At 45.1% G+C, this 22,304-nt stretch overlaps 1 protein-coding gene across 6 annotated transcripts in view; it reads left to right on the top strand.

The window, feature by feature from the left end:
- LOC126295227 (neprilysin-2-like) overlaps nucleotides 1-22,304 on the top strand; it is a 229,318-nt gene that overhangs the window by 96,109 nt on the left and 110,905 nt on the right. For all 6 annotated transcript variants that reach the window (XM_049987572.1, XM_049987574.1, XM_049987573.1 and 3 more), the window contains 2 exons: nucleotides 1,319-1,533; nucleotides 18,078-18,254. In XM_049987572.1, the coding sequence (XP_049843529.1) occupies nucleotides 1,319-1,533; nucleotides 18,078-18,254 (392 nt within the window). The remainder of the gene's footprint in view (nucleotides 1-1,318; nucleotides 1,534-18,077; nucleotides 18,255-22,304) is intronic.

Below are 22,304 nucleotides of genomic sequence, written 5' to 3'. Positions count from 1 at the left end.
ATGTCATGAACTGCTATTTATATGATGACTTTTGAACACTAGTAAGGGAAATACATTGTTTGTTCTGTATCAAAATCTTTCATTTGCTAACTATGCCTATCAGAATTAGTGCCTTCAGTAGTATTATCTGGCAGTAGTGGCGCTCGCTGTATTGCAGTAGTTCGAGTAACGAAGATTTTTGTGAGGTAAGTGATTTGTGAAAGGTATAGGTTAGTGTTAGTCAGGGCCATTCTTTTGTAGGGATTTTTGAAAGTCAGCCTGCGTTGCGCCAAAAATATTGTCTGTCAGTTTAAGCACAGTCATGTATAATTTTTCTAAGGGGACGTTTCACTGTTTATGAAATTTCAGTCACCAACTTTCTCTTCCGAATGCGAAAATATTTTGTTGAGCCCGACCTACATATGTGGGAATGATAATCAAAATAAAATAAGAGAAATCAGAGCTCGAACAGAAAGTTTTAGGCGTTCGTTTTTCCAGCGCGCTGTTCGGGAGTGGAATGGTAGAGAGATAGTATGATTGTGGTTCGATGTACCCTCTGCCAAGCACTTAAATGTGAATTGCAGAGTAATCATGTAGAGGTAGATGTAGACATATTGTGGTTATAGAAATTTACTGTGTGCGGTGGTGTAGAGTGAGAATTGAATGGCCTCTCATGTGGATACTGCCCATTTTCTGACATGTTCATTTGTGTCATTTGGTACATTTATTGGGATCAGTACCAGTGTTTGATCGTAAGTGTTCCAAAATCTCCCTATACATATGAAGTTTTCCAAGAGATGGTCAGTAGCTAAGTCGCAGAAGTGAGTTCTGAAACAGGAGAGTATCTCTGTATAGCACGTCCAGTTGGCGTTCGTTTTTCCCGCGCGCTGTTCGGGAGTGGAATGGTAGAGAGATAGTATGATTGTGGTTCGTTTCTCCCGCGCGCTGTTCGGGAGTGGAATGGTAGAGAGATAGTATGATTGTGGTTCGATGAACCCTCTGCCAAGCACTTAAATGTGAATTGCAGAGTAATCATGTAGAGGTAGATGTAGACATATTGTGGTTATAGAAATTTACTGTGTGTGGTGGTGTAGAGTGAGAATTGAATGGCCTCTCATGTGGATACTGCCCATTTTCTGACATGTTCATTGGTGTCATTTGGTACATTTACTGGGATCAGTACCAGTGTTTGATCGTAAGTGTTCCAAAATCTCCCTATACATATGAAGTTTTCCAAGAGATGGTCAGTAGCTAAGTCACAGAAGTGAGTTCTGAAACAGGAGAGTATCTCTGTGCAGCACGTCCAGTTGGTGTACGATCCCCCTGCGACTGCCCTCAGCGCTGATCGAGTCCCGTGGCCTGGCTCCACTCCAGAGGGTCCTGAAGGAGGACCTGGGCGGCTGGCCCGTCGTGGAGGGTGACACGTGGGAAGAGGCGAGCTTCGACTGGCTGCGCAGCATCTACCGCTTCCGCAGGGCTGGACACAGCACCGACTACTTCCTCAAATTCTCCGTGGGCACAGACTACCGTAACTCTACGCACCGCTCCATCATTGTAAGTACCGCCGTACTCACACTCCAGTGGTTATGTGGCACTAGGGTTAGGAGTTTGGTTCAACCCGCATAGTACACGTAAACTGTATAGCGGTATGCATTTATCACACTCGAAGTTATAATTCTGTGAGCCATATGCGCAAGGCTCATGGACTGAGGCATCTGCATCTATATCTCCATCTTCTTACAACCCTACCACAACAGAGGTCAGCATTTAATAACTATTGTGGTGTTGCTCGCGCTGCGAAATACTGCGTTTTCGGGCAACAACAGTCATATTATGTGGCAGGCGTTATTAGAGCACAGTTAATACAGTCATTTCATGTAATAATGAAAAAAAACTAGGCACTCATCTTTTTGTGTTTCCAACGCTGGTCTCGTTGTAAAATCATGGCTCAGTCGTTGAAAATCTAGGTGGTTATGATTCCAAGCTCGGATGCAAAGAGGCCTAGGTTTTATTCTGCTACATTCAAAAGTTTTCTAGATGCGCTTCTCAAACTATTATTGGAGATTAAAGTTAGCACAATGGTGATGCAAAAAAAAAAATCAACACTCCGAAATTAAGTTACACTTCCTTTTAATTGCTTTTATTGCAATATCACGTGACACACTAACAGCACTTCACAATACAAAACGTACTTGAAAACATCTTCCTCACATTTTATAAGCCAACATGACGTCCAAGACTTGACCTTTTCAAGGTCCGACTCTCTAACAAGTTAACAACCAACTAACAATCGCTTACGCGCCCAAAAATCAGGGTTACAAGTACGTCAAAGATCATAGTGACAAAAGAAAGAATACACATAAGAATAATATCATTGCAATATAAACATATCGATGTATCAAAAGTGAAATCAAATCTGAATGTTGTCTCAGAAATATGTTAAGTAGTTAACAGAAATACAGTAGAATATTACTGTTATCGAGAGGTTCAGCTGAGCTACCATAATGGTTACGTAATTCAAGTACCATTAGAATCTGTATTTATACTGTGCGAAACACAGCGTTGTGCATGACACATCCCACTGTACGAGTTATTGAGGTTTCTTCCCATTCCATTCATGTATGGAGCATGGGAAGAATGATTCAATGCCTCAGTGTGTGCAGTAATTATTCTGATCTTATCCTCATGATCCCTATGTGAGCAGTACATGAGGGCTTGTAGCACATCCCTAGAATCATCATTTAAAGCTGAGTTTTCAATCTTTGTTAACAAATTTTCTCAGGATAGTTTATGTTTTCAATTCATTCCCTTCAATGTCTCTGTGATACACCTCCGTGGTTCAACCAACCTTTGACCATTCATGCTATCCTTATCTCTGTTGTTGTTGTGGTCTTCAGTCGTGAGACTGGTTTGATGCAGCTCTCCATGCTACTCTATCCTGTGCAAGCTTCATCTCCCAGTACCTACTGCTACCTACATCCTTCTTAATCTGCTTAGTGTATTCATCTCTTGGTCTCCCTCTACGATTTTTACCCTCCACGCTGCCCTCCAATACTAAATTGGTGATCCCTTGATGCCCCAGAACATGTCCTACCAACCGATCCCTTCTTCTAGTCACATTGTGCCACACACTCCTCTTCTCCCCAATTCTATTCAATACCTCCTCATTAGTTATATGATCTACCCATCTAATCTTCAGCATTCTTCTGTAGCACCACATTTCGAAAGCTTCTATCCTCTTCTTGTCCAAACTAGTTATCGTCCATGTTTCACTTCCGTACATGGCTACACTCCATACAAATACTTTCAGAAACGACTTCCTGACACTTAAATCTATACTCGATGTTAAAAAATTTCTCTTCTTCAGAAATATGTAGTTATACAGTGCAAAAGACTGTGTTGTGCATGACAGAGGATACATCACACTGTACCAGTCATAGGGGTTTCTTCCCATTCCATTCATGTATGGAGCATAGGAAGAGTGATTGAATGCAGTAATATTCTGATCTTATCCTCATGATCCCTATGTGAGCAGTACATGAGAGCTTGTAGCACATCCCTAGAATCATCATTTAAAGCTGAGTTTTCAATCTTTGTTAACAAATTTCCTCAGGATAGTTTACGTCTGTTTTCAATTCAATCCCTTTAGTGTGTCTGTGATACACCTCCATGGTTCAACGAACGTTTGACCATTCATGATGCCCTTATCTCTATACGTTCAATAATTCCTGTTAGTCCTGTTTGGTGTGGGTCCTACACACTTGAGTAACATTCTAGAGCCAGCCACATGAGAGATTTGTAATCAAGCTCCTTTGCAGAGTTATTGAAATTTCCCAGTATCTACCATTTTTTTTTTAAATTATTATTTCGTTTGGCATCAAGGATACATTACTTGAATTGAACAGCAATGATGTTACTGGTAACACAATATGCATATACTACAAATGAAATAGATTATATTCATTGATGGTGATAAAAGTATATGATGAGATCGATAAATCAATAATATACATATGGATAAAAACACTAGGATGAGTTACATGTAAAAGAGAAAAATGTGGTTTTTATAAACAGTAATATTGACAAACAGAGCTTCAAGTTGTAGTAAAAACTATAGGTTAATATCTAAAGTATCCAGCCAGGAGACTGCTTCCTCAGAGACCTCATGTATGCTGGCCAGAGTTCCAGCATATTTCCATAGGGGACACTCTCTAACTATGTGGTGTATTGTTTGTCGTTGGTGTCCGCAGTCACACTTGGAACTTTCAGCCATTCCCCACTAATGCTTCAAGTCCTGGCAGCTTCCGTGCTTGGTGCGTATGCGATTTAGGGTGGTCCACGACCTCGTAGCTAAGTGGAATCCAGGAGGGGCTCGTGTAGGATCAGCAATGAGACCTGCAGAATCGGGATTGGCTGAAAACCATTCTTCCCACCATGCTGTTTCTGGTTGGAATCCTTCAGAAGTAAGCCTTTTTCCAAGTCTCCAGGAGGGTTTCCTGGACTTAAGACGTTGCTTTTGAGTGGCATCACAGACCTGGTGTAGCGGTAACTCGGGATTCTTGGAGCATTCCTCCCATTCCCTTTTCAACGCTGCTTAACGTCGTAACTTCGGTGGCTACATTCAGCTGCGTGTCTACCATGGCTGTATGAGCGCTGTTCAGCCATACTGGGCTGCAATATTCCCCAACAGAGTATATAAGTGAGAGGGCAGTTGTTTTGAGTACTGATGCCTTAGCTTCCCAGCTTGTGCCGGAGAGTTTGTGTAATATATTGTTTCTGGTTCTCATTTTTAAAGCTGTTTCAGTTAGGTGTTTTCTATATGTTAGCGAACGATCCAAGGTCACCCCGAGAAATTTTGGGAATGGGTTATATAACAGCAACTGATTTCTAAAGGAAATTTGCGGTTTATAGCGAGCATGCCTAATACTCAGATGGAAGGTGGAGGATTCTGTTTTATTTCTGTTTACTGTGAGTCGCCATCCATTAAAAAATTCATCTAGAATTCGCAGATCCTGAGTGAGAGTCATTTCTGAAGTTGTAAAATCGTTAGCCTGCGTCACCAAGGCTATGTCATCAGCATAGATAAATGTTCTTGCTTTCGTTTCTGGCAAGTCAGCGACATATAAATTGAAAAGTAGGGGGGCCAGTACTGATCCTTGTGGTATTCCGTCATTTAAATTGTATACCTTGCTTACTTCACCTTTTAGGTGAACTTGGAATTTCCTGTTGGACTGCATGTTATTGAGTAGTTGTGCAATTCTTTTACATGGAATTATTCTTAAGAACTTAAGAAGCATGTCTTTCCGCCACACTGTATCATATGCTGATGTTAGGTCAATAAACACGGCCATTGTTTTCTTCAGGTCTTTGAAGCCCTTCTCTATGTATGTTGCCAACGCGAGCACTTGATCGCTACAACTGCGGTCTCGTCTGAAGCCAGCCTGTTCTACACGAATGTGTTTCAGGATAGTTGGTGCAGTTCTGTTATAGAGTACTCTCTCCAGCAGTTTATAGCAGACACTTAGAAGAGCAATGGGTCTATAGTCTTCAGGATTGTTACCAGATTTTGACGGTTTCAGGATGGCAATTATTTAAGTTTTCTTAAAAAGGTTTGGCAGTCTTCCTGTTGCGAGAATTTCATTAAACAGTGTAGTTAGCCACTGCACTGCACCTTGGCCAGCATGTTTGAGGAACTTCGGGTATATTTCATCACAACCAGCCGCTTTACCAGATTTAAGAGTATCTAGGGCTGAAACAACTTCGGCTGCAGGGATTTTCTGTGCAAATTCGGAAGGCTGTGCTTAAGACATTTTAGACTTTAGCTCATGTTTTATTTCTTTGGCTTTCTGTTCGTTGTTGTTGCTTGGTGTTCTTGTTATATTAACAATCCTGGCTGCAATTTTGTTAGGATTTATTTTGTCTTATCAGATATTAAGTTTTGTTTCACTGCCAAGCTTTCTTAATAAATTCCAAGCTTTCTTACTCGAGTGTTGGAAAGACATGCTTCTAGTTACTTCCATGCATTTCTTTTGCCTAGCTGAAGCTTGGGCCGAAATCAATTCATCTGCTACCTTGGTGTCTCGAGTCGTTTCAAATTCGTCAAACAATTCTTGACATCTAGGGCTCCATCCAGGAATGTAGTTCTCTCTGTAGCCTCTTGGAATATGTTTTCTGGCAATGGAATGAATTAGTCTAACAAAGCGGTTGTAGTGCCTAACTTTAGATGGAATAAACTGAATAATATGATCAACCTCTTCAGAGAATTTTTCCCATTTGGCTTTTTGGAAGTTCCATCGTGGCTTTGGTATAGACTTCAGAACTGGGGTTTCGAGTCCAATTTTCACCAGTCGGTGTTGGCTTCTAGGGAAATCACTCAGCACCTTCCTGCTGCTCTGCAAGGGTAATCCTTTGTTGTTAGTGGTAACGAAAGAGAGATCGGGAATGTAGTCCTGAGTCCATCTAGCTGAGCGGAATGTCCCTTTGTCCTTCCCGTCAAATAGTAAGAAAAGGCGTTCCATTTCAGCCCATTCCGATACTTTCTCGCCATCTTCATTCGTGGTTCTGTAGCCCCATTGTGTGTTATGGCTGTTGAAGTCTCCAATTACTATTCGTGGATGTGGAATATTTTGAGCAGCTTCATTTACCCATGGTTGTGCTGGGGGCTTATAGATGCTCACAATCTCTGTGTTGGCGACTTTCAGCCTGATGGTATGGATGTTATTCTCCTTTTTATTTGGACATCTGTTACCTCTTCAACATCATTCTTGATATATGTTGCAAATCCGTAACTTGCATGGTATGTCGTAGCAGCTAACGTGTAGCCAGGGAGCTTACACCTGGAATGAAGTTGGGTTTAGTCTGAGCAGTGGGTTATTCTACTAATAACCCAAAGTCAACCATCTGCTTTACCCACGACTCAACCTTTGCGATCATTCCATTTCTTATCCCTACCCAGTGTTACACCCAGGTATTTATACGAGCTGGCCGATTCCAACAGTGACTCTGATACTATAGTTTTAGGACACAACTTTTTTTCGTTTTGTGGTGTGCGCTATTTCACATTCTGAATATTTAACGATAGCTTCCAGTCTTTGCATCACATTGAAATCTTATCGAGATCTGACTGAAAATTTATGCAGCTTCCTTCCAACAGTACTTCATCACAGATAACTGCATCATCTGCAAAAAGTTTGAGGTTACTATTAATATTGTCTGTCAGATCATTAATACACATTATGAACAGCAAAGGTCCCAACACACTTCCCTGGGGTGCACCCAAAGTTACTTCTACATCTGACGATGACTCTCCATCCGAGATAACACACTGCGTCCTCTCTACCAAAAATTTCTCAATCCAGTTGCCAATTTCACTTGATACGCCATATGATCAAACTTTTGATAATAAGCGTAGCTTTTGTACTGAGTCAAACGCTTTTTGGAAATCAATAAATACTTCATCTAAGTGACTGCCTTGATCCAAAGCTTTCGGTATTTTATGTGACAAAAGTGCAAGTTGGGTTTCACATGATCGATGTTTTTGCAATTCACCGTGACTGGCATTGAGGTGGTCATGCTGTTCATGATACCTCATTATCTTCGAGCTCAGAACATATTCTAAGATTTTACAACAAATCGACGTCAGGGATATTGGACGGTAGTTTTGTGGCTCAGTTCTACTTCCCTTCTTGTAAACAGGTCTGATCTTTGCTTTTTTCCAAGAACTGGGCCCTTTTTTTGTCGGAGGGATCTACGACAGATCATAATTAACAGATGGGATAACTCAGCCGCAAATTCAGTACAATAACTGACAGGGATCTCATCGGGTCCTGGGGCATTATTCGTTTTCAATGATTTAAACTGCTTCTGAACGCCACTGGCATTAATAATTATTTCAATCACCTTTGTAGTAGCACAAGGATTAAATTGAAGCAATTGTGCTGGGTTTTCCTATGGAAAGGAGCATTTGAAATCGGCGTTAAGTATTTCAGCTTTTGCCTTGATACCCTCAATTTTAGGTTCAAATGGTTCAAATGGCTCTGAGCACTATGGGACTCAACATCTTAGGTCATAAGTCCCCTAGAACTTAGAACTACTTAAACCTAACTAACCTAAGGACATCACACACATCCATGCCCGAGGCAGGATTCGAACCTGCGACCGTAGCAGTCGCATGGTTCCGGACTGCGCGCCTAGAACCGCGAGACCACCGCGGCCGGCTCAATTTTAGGTCTTGCCTCCTTCGCTAAGGGCTGGATACAAACTTTAGTGCCACAAACACCCTTTACATAGGACCATCGAAACTTCTATCAACCCCTTTAGGTCTAGCAAATATACAATTCGTGTTCCTGTAATTATCCTGCGACATACAAACATAATTACAGCACCTACACTATTTCTTTCAATGGCAAAAGTTTCGCCTTTAAAAAAATTTAACAACCCTGCACACCCATGTTAAATATAATTATATATATATTATGGTGCTGTATTTTCTGAATTAAGTCTAAGACTGTTCACTTAATGTGATGCTGGATACAGGTATTCCGACGCTTTCAGAACATGTGTCCACGAAGTTTTTCGGGATGTGCGTATGTAGCAGTCAATATGTAGCTACAGACACCCTACGTTTGATGTAATTAGAGGATATGATACTATACTGTTGTTATCAAATATACACTCCTGGAAATTGAAATAAGAACACCGCGAATTCATTGTCCCAGGAAGGGGAAACTTTATGGACACATTCCTGGGGTCAGATACATCACATGATCACACTGACAGAACCACAGGCACATAGACACAGGCAACAGAGCATGCACAATATCGGCACTAGTACAGTGTATATCCACCTTTCGCAGCAATGCAGGCTGCTATTCTCCCATGGAGACGATCGTAGAGATGCTGGATGTAGTCCTGTGGAACGGCTTGCCATGCCATTTCCACCTGGCGCCTCAGTTGGGCCAGCGTTCGTGCTGGACGTGCAGACCGCGTGAGACGACGCTTCATCCAGTCCCAAACATGCTCAATGGGGGACAGATCCGGAGATCTTGCTGGCCAGGGTAGTTGACTTACACCTTCTAGAGCACGTTGGGTGGCACGGGATACATGCGGACGTGCATTGTCCTGTTGGAACAGCAAGTTCCCTTACCGGTCTAGGAATGGTAGAACGATGGGTTCGATGACGGTTTGGATGTACTGTGCCCTATTCAGTGTCCCCTCGACCATCACCAGAGCTGTACGGCCAGTGTAGGAGATCGCTCCCCACACCATGATGCCGGGTGTTGGCCCTGTGTGCCTCGGTCATATGCAGTCCTGATTGTGGCGCTCACCTGCACGGCGCCAAACACGCATACGACCATCAGTGGCACCAAGGCAGAAGCGACTCTCATCGCTGAAGACGACACATCTCCATTCGTCCCTCCATTCACGCCTGTCGCGACACCACTGGAGGCGGGCTGCACGATGTTGGGGCGTGAGCGGAAGACGGCCTAACGGTGTGCGGGACCGTAGCCCAGCTTCATGGAGACGGTTGCGAATGGTCCTCGCCGATACCCCAGGAGCAACAGTGTCCCTAATTTGCTGGGAAGTGGCGGTGCGGTCCCCTACGGCACTGCGTAGGATCCTACGGTCTTGGCGTGCATCCGTGCGTCGCTGCGGTCCGGTCCCAGGTCGACGGGCGCGTGCACCTTCCGCCGACCACTGGCGACAACATCGATGTACTGTGGAGACCTCACGCCCCACGTGTTGAGCAATTCGGCGGTACATCCACCCGGCCTCCCGCATGCCCACTATACGGCCTCACTCAAAGTCCGTCAACTGCACATACGGTTCACATCCACGCTGCGATGGAGCTCCGTATGCCACGGCAAACTGGCTGACACTGACGGCGGCGGTGCACAAATGCTGCGCAGCTAGCGCCATTCGACGGCCAACACCGCGGTTCCTGGCGGGTCCGCTGTGCCGTGCGTGTGATCATTGCTTGTACAGCCCTCTCGCAGTGTCCGGAGCAAGTATGGTGGGTCTGACACACCGGTGTCAATGTGTTCTTTTTTCCATTTCCAGGAGTGTAACATAAACTCTTCAGGTTAATTATACGAATAATATATAGTATGCATTCTCAGCAAGTATGAATTTAAAGGGCTTAATAATACCAAACTACGTGTATTGGTGTACACTACTGAGCATTAAAATTGCTACACCAAGAAGAAGCCATGCTACAGACGCGAAATTTAACTGACAGGAAGAAGATGCTGTGACATGCAAATGATTAGCTTTTCAGAGCATTCATATAAGGTTGACGCCGGTGGCGACACCTGCAACGTGCTGACATGAGGAAAGTTTCCAACCGATTTCTCATACACTAACAGCAGTTGACGGGCGTTGCCTGGTGAAACGTTGTTGCGATGCCTCGTGTAACGAGGGGAAATGCGTACCATCACGTGTCCGACTTTGATAAAGGTCGGATTGTAGCCTATCGCGATTGCGGTTTATCGTATCGCGACATTGCTGCTCGCGTTGGTCGAGATCCAATGACTGTTAGCAGACTATGGAATCGGTGGGTTCAGGAGGGTAATACGGAACGCCGTGCTGGATCTCAACGGCCTCGTATCACTAGCAGTCGACACGACAGGCATCTTATCCACATGGCTTTAACGGATCGTGCAGCCACGTCTCGATCCCTGAGTCAACAGATGGGGACGTTTGCAAGACAACAACCATCTGCAAGAACAGTTCGACGACGTTTCCAGCAGCACAGACTATCAGATCGGAGACTATGGCTGCGGTTACCCTTGACGCTGCATCACATACAGGAGCTCCTGTGTTGGTGTACTCAACGACGAACCTGGGTGCACGAATGGCAAAACGTCATTTTTTTCGGATGAATCGAGGTTCTGTTTACAGCATCATGATGGGTGCATCCGTGTTTGACGACATCACGGCGTGTATTCGTCATCGCTATACTGGCGTATCACCTGGCGTGGTGGTATGGGATGCTATTGGTTACACGTCTCTGTCACTTCTTGTTCGCATTGACGGCACTTTGTACAGTGTACGTTACATTTCAGATGCGTTACGACCCGTGTCTCTACCCTTCATTCGATCCCTGCGAAACCCTACATTTCCGCAGGATAATGCACGACCGCATGTTGCAGCTCCAGTGCGGTCCCTTCTGGATACAGAAAATGTTCGACTACTGCCCTGGCCAGCACATTCTCCACATCTCTCACCAATTGAAAATATGTGGTCAATGGTGAGCGAGCAACTGGCTCGTCACTATATTCCAGTCACTACTCTCGATAAACTGTGGGATCGTGTTGAAGGTGCATGGGCAGCTGTAACTGTACAAGCCATCCAAGCTCTGTTTGACTCAATGCCCAGGCTTATCAAGGCCGTTATTACGGACAGAGGTGGTTGATCTGGGTATTATTTCCTCAGGATCTATGCACCCAAACTGCGTGAAAATGTAATCACATGCCATTTCTAGTATAATATATTTGTCTAATGTATACCCGTTTATCATCTGCATTTCTTCTTGGCTTAGCAATTTTAATGGCCAGTACTGTAAACAAAGTATGGTTGTGTGTTAGAAAATCGTGTTTTCTGAGGCTCCATGCTGCCAGCTTCAGGAAGCGTCTAAAGAAGATTGCGAGTTACGTGACTGAAGGAAGGAACGAGGCAAGGCAGATTGGGTTTAATGTCCCGTCAACATCGAGGTCATTAGAGATGGAGTTCAAGTTCGGATTGTGTCAAGCATGGGGAAGAAAATCAGCTGTGCTCTTTCGAAGGAACCATCCCGGCATTTGTGTGGAGCGATTTAGGGATATCATTGGAAACCTAAATCTTGACGGCCGGACGAAAGTTTCGAACCGTCGTCCTCCCAAATGCGGGTCCAGTGTGCTGACCACAGAGCCACCTCTCTTGGCACGTAATCGCAATATCGTGCAAGTATGGTGCGGATTACCGACAGAGAAAACACGATTTTCCAAGATGACAACACCTCGCTGGGAAAGCCTCAAGACCTGAAATGTATACATTTATCTCGAAAATCTAATAATTCAGTTCAAGTAAGCTATGTTTTGAATATATTAGAGGAAGCAGAAACTGTTAGATATGAAAAAAGGAAATGCACAGTTCACATTGAATAATCAACTAGGATAAAAGCACAATAGCATTCTGGCTAACTATAATTGTTTATTTGGTTAAGTATTGGTATTTAATAAAATTCAGTATTATTCTGGCTTGTAAAGAGAGTGACCCGACAGTTAAAAGTACATAATGTCATATGATACACACGATAGATTCCGTTGCACCAGGCACTTAGTGCATCTTAATCGTTTATGGGGGCTGCTTCTACAGTTACCAATACCGGGTTGCCCTGCCATCCCACCTCATAGAAACTGCCACCTTCTACCATTCCAGTAGGTAAATTGCGTTGTGCCCCTATTAAGCACAGTACTGGCGACTGTCTATAGCTTTTTTAAAAAAAAAAATTGTCCCTTCTCACTATACAATATTTTTTTTCTTTTTTATACATTGAAGCGACAAAAATCCTGGGATAGCGATATGTACATTGTAACGGTACCTATTAAAGGCTTTATAATAACGAAGTATGCGATACCCTCCTAATTCAACCAGTTTAACTAGCAATTATGATAATAGAAAAGTAATTGTGTATATTAGGAATGATTGCGTAACATGTCTACATAAACAGTCAACCCATTAAAATATAATTAATACCTGACCCACACAAAAGTTAACAACATTTGAACATTGATACAGCAGATATAATTATGTGAAAACACTATATTCAACTGAAATAATTAATACGAAAATGAATAATATTGGTCAACTTCCGTATTTTGGATCTCCATAAATAAAAGTTACCCAGTGAAACATATTTATTCACTAGGACTGTTTTCACTCACTATTCGCGTAAACACATCTACACTCCTGGAAATGGAAAAAAGAACACATTGACACCGGTGTGTCAGACCCACCATACTTGCTCCGGACACTGCGAGAGGGCTGTACAAGCAATGATCACACGCACGGCACAGCGGACACACCAGGAACCGCGATGTTGGCCGTCGAATGGCGCTAGCTGCGCAGCATTTGTGCACCGCCGCCGTCAGTGTCAGCCAGTTTGCCGTGGCATACGGAGCTCCAGCGCAGTCTTTAACACTGGTAGCATGCCGCGACAGCGTGGACGTGAACCGTATGTGCAGTTGACGGACTTTGAGTGAGGGCGTATAGTGGGCATGTGGGAGGCCGGGTGGACGTACCGCCGAATTGCTCAACACGTGGGGCGTGAGGTCTCCACAGTACATCGATGTTGTCGCCAGTGATCGGCAGAAGGTGCACGTGCCCGTCGACCTGGGACCGGACTGCAGCGACAAACCGATGCACACCAAGACCGTAGGATCCTATGCAGTGCCGTAGGGGACCGCACCGCCACTTCCCAGCAAATTAGGGACACTGTTGCTCCTGGGGTATCGGCGAGGACCATTCGCAACCGTCTCCGTGAAGCTGGGCTACGGCCCCGCACACCGTTAGGCCGTCTTCCGCTCATGCCCCAACATCGTGCAGCCCGCCTCCAGTGGTGTCGCGACAGGCGTGAATGGAGGGACGACTGGAGACTTGTCGTCTTCAGCGATGAGAGTCGCTTCTGCCTTGGTGCCAATGATGGTCGTATGCGTGTTTGGCGCCGTGCAGGTGAGCGCCACAATCAGGACTGCATACGACCGAGGCACACAGGGCCAACACCCGGCATCATGGTGTGGGGAGCGATCTCCTACACTGGCCATACACCTCTGGTGGTCGTCGAGGGGACACTGAATAGTGCACGGTACATCCAAACCGTCATCGAACCCATCGTTCTACCATTCCTAGACCGGCAATGTTGTCGTGCATTATTTATCAACAAGCACATCAACAACACGGGCTCTCATTTTTTTACCCCTAGACGAACATTAACATGAAGATACAGCAGTGAAGCAGCCAGCAGCAGCAGCAACTACTACAGTACAATTTAATGGTGCCAACCCAATTCTCTACATCAAGTGCTAACAAGCTTCGTATATTGGAGTGATATAGTGCGAATATAGGAATATCAACGATTGAGCGACCATTATACAGGTGGATGTAGTACCGCGTCCATGAGGTATAAACGGGCATTGCACTGACGGATCTGTCATTTGCGCACAGGTGATTCATGTGAAAAGGTTTGCGACATGATTATGGTCACATGACAGGAATTACCAGACTTCCAAAGTGGAATGCTAGTGGGAGCTGGACACAGGGGGCATTTTATTTGGGAAATCGTTACGGAATTCAATACTCCGCGATCCAAAGTGTCAAGAGTGTGTCGAGAATACCAGATTTCAGGCATGACCTCCCACCACTGACAACGCAGTGGCCGACAGGCTTCACTTAACGACCGAGAGCAGCGGCACTGGCATAGCTGTCATTGCTTACATACAAGCAACACTGCGTGACATAACAGCAAAAACAATGTGGGACCTACGACGAATGTATCCGTTACGACAACCCGGCGAAATTTGGCATTAGTGGGCTGTGGCATCAGACGATCCATGCTAGTGCCATTCCTAACGCAGTCACTTGCGGCGCCTTTGCAGGGCTCATGACCATAACGATTGGACCCTAAGCGATTGGAAAACTGTGGCGTGCTCTGGTGATTCCCGATTTCAGCTGGTAAGAGCTGATGGTACTGTTTGAATGAGTCGCAGACCCTACGAAACCATGGACCTAAATTGTCGAAAAGGCGCTATGTAAGTTGGTAGTGGCTCCATAGTCGTGTGGGCTATGTTTACATGGAATGGACTGGGTCCTCTGGTCCTTCTAAACCGATCATTGAGTGGACGTGGTTATTTTCTGCTACCTGGAGACTATCTGCAGCCATTCGGGCAATTCATGTTCTCAGACAACAACACCATGTCACCGAGCCGCAACTGTGATTGGTTTGAAGAATATTCTGGACAATTTGAGCAAATGATTTGGTCACGCAGATCGACCAGCATGAATCCCCTCGAACGTTTGTGGGACATAACTGAGAGGTCAGTTCATGCACAAAATCCAGTGTTGGTAACACTTTCGCTATTATAAAGAGCTACAGAGGCAGCATGGCTCTACATTTCGGCTGGGGACTTCCAACGACTCGCTGAATCCATGCCATGTCGAGTTGCTACACTGTGCAGGTAAAAAGGGTATCAGACACATTACTGGGAGTTATCCCATGACTACTGTCACCTCGGGGTATGTAGGCAAATCCCGAAACAAGTGTTTATAACTATGTGACCGACGCTCCAACAATTTTAATGGTGTTAATGGATCTTTTCCAATGAAAATAAACTCAAAAGGACGTCGCACAACGCAGCTCACAATGACATATCAACATGCCAACACAGATCGACTGTGGAGTCATAGATGTAACTCGCGCATTGTTGCACCTCTCTGCCGCCGACCAACGTTTCTGGCGCATTTGCATCTGTGGCCGCATGCGCAGTTGTGCGGTACACGAGTATAAGTAGACTAAGCGAGCACAAGTTAATGGAACAGTCTTTGCGCTGCCAAAACCTGAAGAGTCACACCACGTACACAGGGTGTTACAAAAAGGTACGGCCAAAGTTTCAGGAACCATTCCTCACACACAAAGAAAGAAAATATGTTATGTGGACATGTGTCCGGAAACGCTTACTTTACATGTTATAGCTCATTTTATTACTTCTCTTCGAATCACATTAATCATGGAATGGAAGCACACAGCAACAGAACGTACCAGCGTGACTTCAAACACTTTGTTGCAGGAAACGTTCAAAATGTCCACCGTTAGCGAGGATACGTGCATCCACCCTCCGTCGCACGTAATCCCTGATGCGCTGATGCAGCCCTGGAGAATGGTGTATTGTATCACAGCCGTCCACAATACGAGCAAAAAGAGTATCTACATTTGGTACCGAGGTTGCGTAGACGAGAGCTTTCAAATGCCCCCATAAATGAAAGTCAAGAGGGTTGAGGTCAGGAGAGCGTGGAGGCCATGGAATTGGTCCGCCTCTACCAATCCATCGGGCACCGAATCTGTTGTTGAGAAGCGTACGAACACTTCGACTGAAATGTGCAGGAGCTCCATCGTGCATGAACCACATGTTGTGTCGTAAAGGCACATGTTCTAGCAGCACAGGTAGAGTACCCCGTATGAAATCGTGATAACGTGCTCCATTGCTCGTAGGTGGAAGAACATGGGGCCCAATCAAGACATCACCAACAGTGCCTGCCCAAACGTTCACAGAAAATCTGTGTCGATGACGTGATTGCACAATTGTATGCGGATTCTCGTCAGCCCACACATATTGATTGTGAAAATTTACAATTTGATCACGTTGGAATGAAGCCTCATCCGTAAAGAGAACATTTACACTGAAATGAGGATTGACACATTGTCGGATGAACCATTCGCAGAAGTGTACCCGTGGAGGCCAATCAGCTGCTGATACTGCCTGCACACGCTGTACACGGTACGGAAACAACTGGTTCTCCCGTAGCACTCTCCATACAGTGTCGTGGCCAACGTTACCTTGTTCAGCAGTAACTTCTCTGACGCTGACATTAGGGTTATCGTCAACAGCACGAAGAATTGCCTCGTCCATTGCAGGTGTCCTCGTCGTTCTAGGTCTTCCCCAGTCGCGAGTCATAGGCTGGAATGTTCCGTGCTCCCTAAGACGCCGATCAATTGCTTCGAACGTCTTCCTGTCGGGACATCTTCGTTCTGGAAAACTGTCTCCATACAAACGCACCACGCCATGGCTATTGCCCCGTGCTAATCCGTACATCAAATGGGCATCTGCCAACTCCGCATTTGTAAACATTGCACTGACTGCAAAACCACGTTCGTGATGAACACTAACCTGTTGATGCTACGTACTGATGTGCTTGATGCTAGTACTGTAGAGCAATGAGTCGCATGTCAACACAAGCACCGAAGTCAACATTACCTTCCTTCAATTGGGCCAACTAGCAGTGAATCGAGGAAGTACAGTACATACTGGCGAAACTAAAATGAGCTCTAACATGGAAATTAAGCGTTTCCGGGCACATGTCCACATAACATCTTTTCTTTATTTGTGTATGAGGAATGTTTCCTGAAAGTTTTGCCGTACTTTTTTGTAACACCCTGCAGACCATATTTACTAGGATCGCTGGGTACACCTATGGCCGTTCAAAATTGTGAATTGTGAGTATATTTTAGATATTACCTTTATTAATTTTAATGGTCCACAAAGTTGAGACATTGTATATTACTCTTTACTATGTAGGTTGTAGCCTACATGATGATTGGCGATGAAAGTGGTTGTGAGTCGATACAACAATTTTATCTGGTGACAGTGGAATTATTCTTACCTTCATATCCTTCAACAGCTGTGGGTGCATATAAAAAAAATTGGCTCTGAGCACTATGCGACTTAACTTCTGAGGTCATCAGTCGCCTAGAACTTAGAACTAATTAAACCTAACTAACCTGAGGACATCACACACATCCTTGCCCGAGGCAGGACTGGAACCTGCGACCATAGCGGTCGCTCGGCTCCAGACTGTAGCGCCTAGAACCGCATGGCCACACCGGCCGGCCAGGTGCCCATAACATAAAATACTTCTTTTAATGCTGAACACATAGTAATGTTTTTATAAATAACAAAGAATCATTAGGTCTAACAAACTAATTATAGAGAATTAATTTAGAGAAAGTTAAAATTTGGACTAAGGTAATCTACATAAGGAACCGAATCAGTCATAGAAACAGTTTACACTCTCTGTCAGTGTCATTATTCTTCTCTGTATTCCTTTCTCACAATGTCACCATACCCCCACCCCACTGTGCACCTCACTCCCTGTCTGTCTCTCTCTCTCTCTCTCTCTCTCTCTCTCTCTCTCTCTCTCTCTCTCTCTCTTTCTCTCTCTCTCTCCCTGAATCTCTGGCTCTTCTTTTCACACTCTCTTACTCCCTGTCTCTTCCTCTCTCTCTTCCTGTCTCACCACCACTTCTTTTTCTGCAGCTACATGCTCACACTTTCTTTCTGTTTCCACAGCTGGACCAGGCATCACTTGGGCTGAGCCGCGAATTTCTGGTAAAGGGGCCCTCGGATAAACTCGTGGATGCCTACTACCAATACCAGGTGGACCTGGCAGTTCTTCTGGGTGCCGACAGGACTCGGGCTGAGGACGAGCTCAGACAGTCCCTCGAGTTTGAGACAGCTCTGGCCAACGTGAGTGTGAGGTGGAGGGTACAGTTTGCATAACTGCCACGCCATCTTTACTGTATTCCCTGATCAGAACCAGGGTTGTAAGAGTCACAATTAATATTGACGTTATAATATGGTAGGTTATAAAATGATGGCCACGTGAGAAGTTGGGTCCTTCCATTGGAATCTCGAATTATGTCACTCTTCATTTTAGGAACACAGGTGCAGAACCTCAACGCTATGGCTGTGTTGTCCGAGCAATGTGCACTCCAGAGAGGCACGTGAAACTTTGAATCGTATTACATATATTCATTCACAGATAGAACTACAAGTGTAGATAAGTTAGTCGTCGAGCATGCTGCTCTGTGGACAGTGAGGTGTGATGGCGGCAGGAGGCAATAAATTCAAATGCATGTCAGTGCAAGGATGCTGTATAATTTTAGACAGCACAGACAGCGATGATGAAGCTCTTGCATGAAGAGAGTCACTTGTGCTTACTGTAGTCTAAAGGTAGTGTCTTTGGCTAGTAATCAAACCGTACTTCTTCACAGATTTTATTCCAGCCAGTTCTTAAATTTTTTGGTAAAAATCAACACAAATTGGTTGCCAAAGTCTTAAAATACACTCCTGGAAATGTAAAAAAGAACACATTGACACCGGTGTGTCAGACACACCATACTTGCTCCGGACACTGCGGGAGGGCTGTACAAGCAATGATCACACGCACGGCACAGCGGACACACCAGGTACCGCGGTGTTGGCCGTCGAATGGCGCTAGCTACGCAGCATTTGTGCACCGCCGCCATCAGTGTCAGCCAGTTTGCCGTGGCATACGGAGCTCCATCGCAGTCTTTAACACTGGTAGCATGCCGCGACAGCGTGGACGTGAACCGTATGTGCAGTTGACGGACTTTGAGCGAGGGCATATAGTGGGCATGCGGGAGGCCGGGTGGACGTACCGCCGAATTGCTCAACACGTGGGGCGTGAGGTCTCCACAGTACATCGATGTTGTCGCCAGTGGTCGGCGGAAGGTGCACGTGCCCGTCGACCTGGGACCGGACCGCAGCGACGCACGGATGCACGCCAAGACCGTATGATCCTACGCAGTGCCGTAGGGGACCGCACCGCCACTTCCCAGCAAATTAGGGACACTGTTGCTCCTGGGGTATCGGCGAGGACCATTCGCAACCGTCTCCATGAAGCTGGGCTACGGTCCCGCACACCGTTAGGCCGTCTTCCGCTCATGCCCCAACATCGTGCAGCCCGCCTCCAGTGGTCCGCATGTATCCCGTACCACCCAACGTGCTCTAGAAGGTGTAAGTCAGCTACCCTGGCCAGCAAGATCTCCGGATCTGTCCCCCATTGAGCATGTTTGGGACTGGATGAAGCGTCGTCTCACGCGGTCTGCACGTCCAGCACAAACGCTGGTCCAACTGAGGCGCCAGGTGGAAATGGCATGGCAAGCCGTTCCACAGGACTACATCCAGCATCTCTACGATCGTCTCCATGGGAGAATAGCAGCCTGCATTGCTGCGAAAGGTGGATATACACTGTACTAGTGCCGACATTGTGCATGCTCTGTTGCCTGTGTCTATGTGCCTGTGGTTCTGTCAGTGTGATCATGTGATGTATCTGACCCCAGGAATGTGTCAATAAAGTTTCCGCTTCCTGGGACAATGAATTCACGGTGTTCTTATTTCAATTTCCAGGAGTGTATAAGGAGTCTGCTTCGCTCAGCTAACAGGCTTGTCAAAGAGGTTAAAGGAATTGGCAGACTTTCGAGACACCCTCCAGTACTTGATGTGAGAAACTGCCAGCAAAAAGCGGAAGAATCAGCACTGATCAATGGCAGAAGGCAATGGAGATCACTGCGCCAAAGAAAAATAATATTTGAGCAGATGATACATGATATGTAAAATAGAAAAAAAGAGTCATGATGATTTCTCCATTGACAAAACCTTTTGAGTTAGACCCATATTTGAATCTCTGGGAGAGAGCTGTCAATGGCGAGATTATCACGAAAAAAAAAGATTAAGTAATCAGTGAAAGGGGAACACTCTATGATTCGAGGCATGGAATGTGGTAGGGAAGGTAGAAAATCTGAGAGGGAAATATAAAGAGTAAATCGAGAATTAGTGGGTGCAACTGTAATGAAATCGAAAAAAGCTGGGGCCTTCTGATCAGATGAATGTTGGATAATTTCAGCAGTATCAGAAAAAGATATATCAGAAGTAGGATTTGTTATTAACAGGAAGGCTGAGTGTAGAGTGAGTTACTGTGAACTGTACAGTGATAGGATTACTCTCATCAGAATCGGCAGCAAACAAATAGTAACAACAATAGTTCAGGTATACAAGCCAGTCTCACAATGAGAAGATGGAGTATATGAAAACGCTGAAATAGTAACGCGACAGGTATAAAGAGATGAAACTCTAATAGTCATCACGAATTGGAATTCTGTGGTACAAAAAGGAACAGAAGACAGATTTGTGCAAGAGTATGGGCTTGTCAGCAGAAATTACGGGGGACAAATGATGCTTGAGTTCTGCGATAAATTTCATCTAATAACAGAAAATTCAAGAGGAGCAGGTATACTTGGAAAATGCACAGAGACATGGGAAGATAACATATAAATTACATTACACTGAGGCAGAGATTCCGAAATCAGACACCCGAGTGTAAGGAGTACCCAGAAGCACATACCAAGTAAGATTAAAATTTGTTAATAATGAAGAGTGGACTGAAGCTGATGAATGACCGATGCACATCGGAGTGTTTAGAGGCTGTAGGTACTGTCTTGATTAAAAACTCAATAGACAATTGAATTAGAGATACCTCAGAAATTGAACAGACGATTATAGGTACAAGGAAGATAACTATGGAAAAACTTTGGGTAACAATTATGTCGATTGAACACAGAATAATGTACTATTCAGCTCAATAGTCAATTCAATTATAGATACCTCTGAAATTGAACAGACAATTATAGGTACAAGAAAGGTTACTATGGAGAAACATATGGGTAACAATTACGTCGATTGAAGACAAAAGAAAGTAGTAAAGTGTTCAGCAGCAGACACGAATGTACTAATATAACTCAATAGTTCCTTAAAAATATTAATAGTCTCGGTCACAATAACATATGACAACGTGCTAATTCATGGTTTTGACTGACTATAAACCATCCTCAGTACCTACAGACTGAAAATCAGTGCCAAAGTACAACTTTGCCATATCATCTTTCTAATCGTAATTTGTGGGTTGACTAGCAGGTCGATGCGAAACTGGCCCGACAGGGTCGCCGCATCGAAAGTCTCCATGCGCTGCTGCTGGCAGCGAGGGCAAACCGGTTGTGACTCCAGACTGTGGGTGAGTTGTATGTCGTTACAACAGTCAGGCAATTAGGCTTCAATTCTGTCTGGTATTGAGCCAGAATCAACAACGTAACACCTTCACAGGCAACAGTAAAAGCACCAGTAAGACACGGTCAGACCTGCTGAAGCACCCAGAAGACACGATCGGAAGTCGATGTAACTTGGTATCTGCACACTGTCGGTCAGTATGTACATGACTGGAGCTGCAGTTCTCTGTCACAGCTTGAGCAGCCACAAGTGCAGCTGTGCTGGTCGTGTTCAGTGCTGTTACTGGGCCTCCAGGGGCACACGAGGACCCGACCGGGATCGGGTGTCGAGTGAGTGCTGAGGAGGACACGGAATTGTTAAGCGGCTGACAGAGTTTGAAAGGCACCATTGTGGGTCTCCACTAGGCTGGCTGGTCATATCAGCGACCTCAGTAGCCATTAGACATCGTGAGAGCAGAATGGGCCGTTCCGCGGAACTCACGGACTTCGAATGTAGTCAGGTGTCACTTGCAGATTTGTGGGGCATTTGGATGTGACCAGTGGTGGACTGCACGCGAACGTGGAGGCGATCACACTCATCCTAAAGTTTTCAGCCTACCACGTCTGTCCACGACAGCCCGCATCTCGTGGTCGTGCGGTAGCGTTCTCGCTTCCCACGCCCTGGTTCCCGGGTTCGATTCCCGGCGGGGTCAGGGATTTTCTCTGCCTCGTG

This window comes from Schistocerca gregaria, chromosome 11 (assembly GCF_023897955.1).
Source record: "Schistocerca gregaria isolate iqSchGreg1 chromosome 11, iqSchGreg1.2, whole genome shotgun sequence".
NCBI classification, from domain to species: domain Eukaryota; kingdom Metazoa; phylum Arthropoda; class Insecta; order Orthoptera; family Acrididae; genus Schistocerca; species Schistocerca gregaria.
This window is presented reverse-complemented; position numbering and strand designations above follow the sequence as displayed.